At 46.4% G+C, this 7,615-nt stretch overlaps 1 protein-coding gene across 1 annotated transcript; it reads right to left on the reverse strand.

Moving 5' to 3' along the window:
• Positions 1 to 391: 391 nt before the first annotated feature.
• Positions 392 to 6,829, reverse strand: LOC127675504 (AKT-interacting protein-like). The gene is given in 3 exon segments (XM_052171595.1): positions 392 to 1,066; positions 1,068 to 1,278; positions 6,750 to 6,829. Coding segments are annotated over 3 exon segments (966 nt in total).
• Positions 6,830 to 7,615: the final 786 nt, after the last annotated feature.

Here is a 7,615-nt window from a genome sequence, read left to right on the forward strand (position 1 = left end):
CTATGCAAAAGGACGCACTCTGGAGTCTGTTCTCCACCCTTCCTCACGGTCTAACATGTGTACAGCTGAAACTACCAACACCAGCTATTACACATTGCTCTCTGTTCTCTTAGTTTAAGTAAACCCAAATTACCTCTCACATGTGAAGAAAAATGCGGAAGCCACGAGGTCCCCCCGTAATTTGGAGTAGTGAACCAGATCCACTCTGACACTTTCCACAGAAGTAACGCTTTATTTAATGAGAGGTCTCCGTAGCCTGCTGGTAGAACCTACGCACACACAACACTGATAGCCAGCCGCTGTTCGCCAAGTCTCCTCTTCAGTCGGGCCTTGGCTTTAAGGAGGCCAGAGTCCAGCAGGAAAGTGTGTGGTGCCCCGGCTCCACCGGCTCTTAGGTTGCTACAGTTTTCTCTTCTTTACTGAAAGGCTGTAGGGAGCCAGGCTTGACCCATGAGAGGCCAGGAATGTGAACACTCTTACTGTGCTGCTGTTCCTCGCGCTTCTTTTTCGGAGTCAGCATCTTTTCTCTGGCCTCAACATGTACAAAAGGGTTCCACGGAGAAAAGCTAATGGCGTAGGGGTCTTCTATCTTCGGCAGGTCAAACAGATGAGCCATACAGATGTTAACACTTTCGGCCACTTTACCTTTAAAAAGCTGAATGTCTCTTTCATAGAGCATTGCAGCGTCTGGGTTTAGGGGATTCTTCGTGCTGATCTTGTAGAAGACTCTCCTTGCATACATTAACACCTGCCATATACGATTGTGGTTGCGCATCCACTTGGCGAATTTTCTTTGTACATCCAGCTCGCCCGAGGTGGGATCCACTAGTGGGTGAAAGACCGGGATATCAAACAGCAGGCGTGGACAGTCGCCATCTGGATAATTATCGGGAATGTACACCGTAAACTTGAATATGCCGTCCTGATAGAGCCCGTGCCTGATGAATATTACTCCAAACCACACTAATGGCGAGCGGAAAGATGGCTGTACATAGACTCCTGGCAGCTTCTGCTTCACCACCAATGTAAATTCCGCAAGAAGCGAATATTCCAGGTAGAAGGACCCTTCTGTAAGAGGCGTGGCTGCCCTTTCTTGACTGCCCTGCTGGGGCAGGCTTCGATCTGGGCAGGGCATTTTTGGTTCTAGAAGGGAGCTGGTTTTTGGGTGCACTTCGTGGAGGACTGGTTTTCACATCCCCCGCTAATGTCTTCTCTTTGCCTTCTGCTCCTTGGCGCTCAGAGCCTGCAGACCTGCTCCACGTAGGGGTCACAATGTGTCTTCCATGAACGTCAGTGCTGTGTCATCAAAGGCTTCTGTCCTCAGCATTCAGGCTGGATGCCCTTGGTGCCTGAGCACGGGGCGCTGAGCACCACCGCGGGCCAACAGCATCTCCTCCTGTAGTGCTGCCCGGCCCCTGACGCTCCATCAATAGAGTTTGTATGCTGGCATCGAAGCATCTGGGGTTGGGATCATTGTAATTCTAGGTACTGATCACCTGCTCTTGTCTTTAGTGGGTGAGTGGGGTTTTTTCTCTTGGTTTCTTTTGTCCTCTCTGGTCCTTAGGATGCTGTGGTGTCTGCTGAGAATTCTTCTCCTAGAATCCTGCTAGATGTGGCCATGGTTTCAGGTAGAATGTTTTCCTAGTTGTCAGGTAGATTGTTTCCCTAGAGCTGAAACTTAGGAAGGGGGATGGGCTAGGATCCAGGCTGAGGGGTCCACAAGAGGGGGGAAAGCAGGCTGTTCCACCAGCATCTGTTTAGTCCTCTGGGAAGGAGCTCAGAGACTGTGGAGAGCCCTTGGCAGGGAGTCTGCTACAGAGGTGAAGGACCATGAGGCTGGGGGATGACATTGGGAGGAGAGAAGGGACAGTGAAGATCTGAAGCTTGCCTGCCTGCTTCACTGGCAGGCCTGGCTAGTGGGTCCTTCAGGAATGCCTGCTGGAGTTGGGGCCTGGGATAAAGACAGGAGGGGGGAGTGCAGCTTGCTGGGGACAGGGACAGTTTACATCAAACTCATTTTTTCAAACATATTTTTAATTTTGTCCCTGGAATTAGTTTTTTGATGGTTGCCTTAAATCTTTTGTTAGATAACATTAACAAAACCAACAACAACCAAAAAAAGACAGAAGAGAGGGGCAACAATACAAAATCTGTTTCTCTAAGGATATCAGCAAAAGAGATGGAATCTTGGTAGTTTGAACAAAAATGTAAAATTATGGTAGATCTCATGCTGGTTAGCTTATGTCACCTTGACACAAGCCAGAGTCAATTTTAGGAGAGGAATTCCCGAGAAAAGATCCCCATCAGATTAGCCTATAGGTAGATTTGTCTAGCATTTTCTTGATCAATGATGATGTGAGAGGGTGCGACCCTTTCAGTTCTTAGAAGGTTCGAGATATTTTTATCATAGTATTGTACTACTACATTCTGTGAAACTTTTTCCTAGATCTTATTAAATTTCTTTTATTTCTTTGAGGGCATGGCACTTGTGCTGAAATAAATGCTATCCTTCCCAAGTCTTTGGCCATATTATTATAGAAACCCTAACTAAGGCTAACAAAGCAATACGACCCAAAAAGAAAAGAAAGAAGGAAGGAGAGAGAGAGAGAGAGAGAGAGAGAGAGAGAGAGAGAAGACATTTCCCTCATAGAGTATGCTGGGAGGGCTGCATATTTGAGGCTAGCCTTGACTATACAGTGACTAATGAGACTGTGACCAAGAAACACAGAGCAAAGGAGAGAAGCACAGTGTGAGGCTTCATCTCCTAGGGAAAAAAAAAAAACCTTACAAAACCAGGATGAGTGGGGGAGACGGCTCAGTCAGTAAAGTGCTTGCCACACAGACATAAGGATGCGAGTTCCGTCCCCTGAACCCGCTCGAAAAAAGCCACCTTCTGGGATTACACATTTGCTGTGCACGGTTATGCTCTCAAGGTCCCCAGCTTCAATGATTCCGGCTCCACCTTTAGACTAGCCCCGAAAAACCAATTCACAGGGTAAAAATAAGTCAAAGGATTCTTAGAGACAGACGTCATACTTATTTATCTGCAGCGAGACAGCTGAAACCAGTCTTGATGGACAGTCGCACAGCAACTGGACAGGACTGGCTGTGGAAGCTACACAGTGAGTCACCCTGAAGCTACATGCCAGCCTCAGAGAGCCACCGGCTTGTTAAAGGCGCAGGTGACATACTGGCTTGAAAGTGATACCCTGTCGTGCTCCTGGATGCTGCATCAGAAATGAATGGGCATGAGGTGCCACTGTGTCCCCAGTTGATGAAATTAAAGGATGCAGTAAAAAAGGAGGAGGGGAGAGGCATTCCCACAGGTTGTTGTTATTCTTGCCAACCATGGAGGGGAGAGGCAAGGGGTGGGGACTTGTGCTTTTTGTCTGACTACTCTTGGTTCTACTTGTTAGGAGATTTGAACTCCCAGAGGGCTGGTTCCTCCACCAGGGGCCTTGTGGGAATGTGAAGTATGGCTCCTACTCACTCCCTAAGGACATGACATGACTCTTGCTGTCTTCAAATCAGAGCAGCTTCGATTACCCACATGAGAGACTCACAAGATCGGATTTACTAACTTTCCCTTGTGGACGGAGGGCGCTTGTGAGACTCTTAAGGACTGGCCCCTCCCCTCCCCAATGATATACAAGTGGTTAACAATTGTTAGGGGAGGGAGAGTCTCCGGTGGTGTAGCTGTCCACATCCCGTGAGTAATGCCAGTTGAACTGATTGGTTCAGCAGGGTAGATTTGGGCAGAATCGTTGCTTCAGCTGTTGTGTTCTCTATGTGGGATTCATAGAAATACAGAAACAAACATGCCAGGAAAAGTCACATAGCAACAGGAAGTAATCCAGTCATGATCCTGACTCAAAAAGGACCTGGTAAGCAAAGTCCAGACCCCTCAGGAATGAGAATCTTCATCGCAGTAGCAGATGAGCCATCTATACTGACAGTTGTTCTCCAAGGATAAAGCCATTCTAGACTATAATGGAGAAGGTACTCTGTGTATGTGTGTGTGTTGGTTAACCTCAGGTGTCATCCATCAGGAGCTGTACACCTTGACTTTTGAGACAGGATCTGTCACTGGGACTTGGGATTGGCCAATTAGGCTCCAATCGGCACTGGGATCCCAATCATGAGCCACCATGCCTGGCTTTTTTTTAATGTGGGGATTGAACTCAGGTCTTCAAACTTTCATGGCAAGTACTTTACCAACTGAGCCGTTTCACCAGGCAGCCCTCACCTTCTTTATGGAAGGTTTCCACAATGAAGCCCCGTGTGCTGGAGGAAGTGCTCCCCAGGCTGCCTCTATGAAGCAAGTGTGTGTGTGTGTGTGTGTGTGTTTGTGTGTGTGTGAGCCAGGTGTGGCTGTAACAAAGTCAAGGATCTTAGCTGAAGCCTTCTTTTCTCTTGCCTGTGGGAGTGCTGGCAGCTGACAGCTGGGAGAGGAGCCCTCCACGGAGACTGCCTTTCAGCCAAGGATGCTGCACGCCCCCCAAGGTCACACACAGTCCCGACACAGTAGCATCTTCTGTCCTGTGACTGGCCAATGTGGGAATACAGGCCTGAACCCTCTCATCTCAAGTGGGAAAAAAAAATTAAGGGCCATCTGAGCTCCAGAGGTCCACATGGCGTCAACTGGGTCTTGGTTGCAAAGATGGCACAGTCCAACTGTTCCCCCTGATTCTATGCGCCCCCTCCCCCTAGGGTGTAGTTCCTGAGATGTTCCTCAATAAACTTCCTACATGCAAATATCCGCCTCAGGGTCTGTTTCCCAGGAAACCCGGTCGGTGACAAACTGTTTTACAGTAGTACTCTTGGGCACCTCACACATGAAATACTGGGCAGGGCTGTCGTGGCTGAGGAGTTATTGCTTCCTTCTGTACAGCTTGGAGCAATCCTCATGAGTCTGAAAAATCAGCGCTGGTGACTTCGAAGAAGACATTTCTATTGGTCTGTCTTCCCCTAGCCATCCTGGGAATCCTGGGAGGGAGATTTGCCATTGATCAATTACACAGTGCATACCACCACCACCACCACCACACACACACACACACACACACACACACACACACACAATGCATTTTGAGGATCCTGGCATTAATTTTCCTGCCGGCAGATCTCCTCCCATCCACCATCAGGTTTAGGTTAAACACACACACACACACACACACACACACACACACACACACACACACCCTGCCCCAGACTAATTCATAGGGTAAAAATAAGCCAGAGCTAGCTACACAGAGTGGCTTTCAGGTGCCATCCTTATTTATCTGTGAGGAGACAGCTGAGACCAGTCCTGATGGATAGTTCCACGGTAACTCAGCAGGGACTGCCAGGAAAAGTTGAATAGTGTGTGAGATTTTAAACAGGGAGAAACCTGGTGAGACTCATAGCTCATCTTTCCATTGATCTCCTCTGGAGGATCTCCAGCACACAGTACCAGCCTTTACAGACGCCCGCTCATCTAGGGACAAAGGGAAGGAAGACGACAGGGACACAAGCTTCCTGTCTGGGAACCTCCTCTGCTTGCTCTTCAGTGACAAAGGCAGACCCATTAATAGATAAGTGGCCTGCAGTACCCATTCCATAAATCACCTACCAGAATCCTAAGCATTTGAGATGACCAGGACTTCTGATCCGTCCTACAGAAACAGCCCATACAGTGAAGATATTGAGTCCTGGCATGTGTCAACAGTATTCTCGTTCTAATATTAAGAATCTATTCTTAGACCAGGCATGGTTGTACACGCCTTTAGTTCCAGCACTTGGGAGGCAGAGGCAGGCGTATATCTGTGAGTTCCATGCCATCCTGGTCTACAGAGGAGTTCCAGGACAGCTAGGGTTATTACACAGAGAAACCCTGTTTCAAAAAAACCAAAATAAAGTGAAACAACAAAAGGAACCTATTCTCAAGGTCTGGTAAGCTCGGCAGCAGCACTCAGAGCAAGTTCAGTGACCTGAGTTTAATATCTGAAGGCCCACATACTAGAAAGAAGGAACCATCCAAAAGTCATTGTCTGACTTCCACACATGGGACACAAATAAATATAATTTAAGAGAATAATAAAAAAAATAGTCTATTCTTATGTTCCTGTGAACTGGTCCCAGATATATGTGTGATAGTGGAGGTAACAAGTTGGTAGATTGACTATCTTGTAGAAGATGTCAGTCACCGAGCATTGGTCACTGACACTGGAACCTACCCTCAGCCTGCATGCTCAGCTGGTATTTGGACTAGAGAGCCAGACTGTGACTGGGCCCTGACGGAACGCCATGAAATGAAGAAGCAACAGAAACAATAGGAAGTCTTCCCAGAGTCATGGCAAGACTTACCAAGAATAAGAGAGATGTGAATAAAATACAGAAAGAGAAAGACACAACTACAAACAAACAAAAACTAAAAAAAAAAAAATCATTAAATGGGGGAAAGACAGTTTAAATGACTCACCACAACTGAAACAGAAGGCAAAACTACAATCAAGTCCTTGTAATCTCTAACATCCATGTTTGATCAAGATGACCCTTTCCAAAGCAACAAATACAAAGAGATTAAAGACATCCCCTTTCCAGGAGCTTCAGGTGAGTTCTATTGTGATCCATTTGAAGACATTAATAATAAAGTCTGAGTCACCAACAATGTGACACATTAAGTGTCACATTAAGGAAAGAAATCAAAGCACTTCCCCTTGGTGTCATTTAACCAAGAGCAAGTCCAGATTTGAATTCTTTACCTTTACCTCCTTCCGTCCTTTTGCTTCCTCATGTAGGAGTCAGAATTTGTGCCTGCCTGAAGAATGTCCTGTGACTCTGTCCCCATGTCGGCATGTCCGGTCCCCAATGAAAGGCTTTCTTCTGTCTCTTGTAGAACAGCACAGACACCACCATATGGGGACAGGCTGACGGACACTTTATAGAAATTTTTAACAGAGTTTCACAAGGGATTAAGTCACTGGCTCCAACGGACCCCAGTTGGCCCGGATAACAAACATCATCGTTTATCAAGCAATATCCGTATGTTGTGTTCAACAGTTACGGTGGATATTAATTTTATAAGATGGCTTTCAACCTCGAGGTTTGTGGCTCTCAGCAAATGATACAAATGCATAGTTTTGTGTCAGGGGCATGGAAGAGTGCATAATAAAAAAAAGTACAGTTAAGTATAAGCTTAGATTGTAAAAGCTAATGGGAAATTCAAGGCAAATAAGGTTGACTGTTACATTGTTCTCTTAAAAGTAGGTTAAACAAACAGGCTGAGTCCACAGTAGGATAGCCGTCTTGAGTTTTAAATGACCTCAAGGTATATTATTAACTCTGGCTGTAGGATCCAGAAAAAGTTCCAGTCTCTTAGAATGTTAGGGACATTTTCTTTACAATATTGCATGACCACATCTGTGAAACTTTCTCTAGATTTGATCACATTTCTTTCTTTATTTGGGTGGGGAAGTACACTTGTGGCACAGGCTATGTATAGTGGGTTCTCTCTAATGTATGGGTTCTGGGAATCAAACTCAGGTTGTCGGGCTCGGAAGCAAAAGCCTTTACCCTCTGAGCCATCTCCCCAGACCAAATTCTGTGAAACTTTTAAGAAATGTTTGGCCAGGTG

Source organism: Apodemus sylvaticus, chromosome X (assembly GCF_947179515.1).
Source record: "Apodemus sylvaticus chromosome X, mApoSyl1.1, whole genome shotgun sequence".
NCBI lineage: Eukaryota > Metazoa > Chordata > Mammalia > Rodentia > Muridae > Apodemus > Apodemus sylvaticus.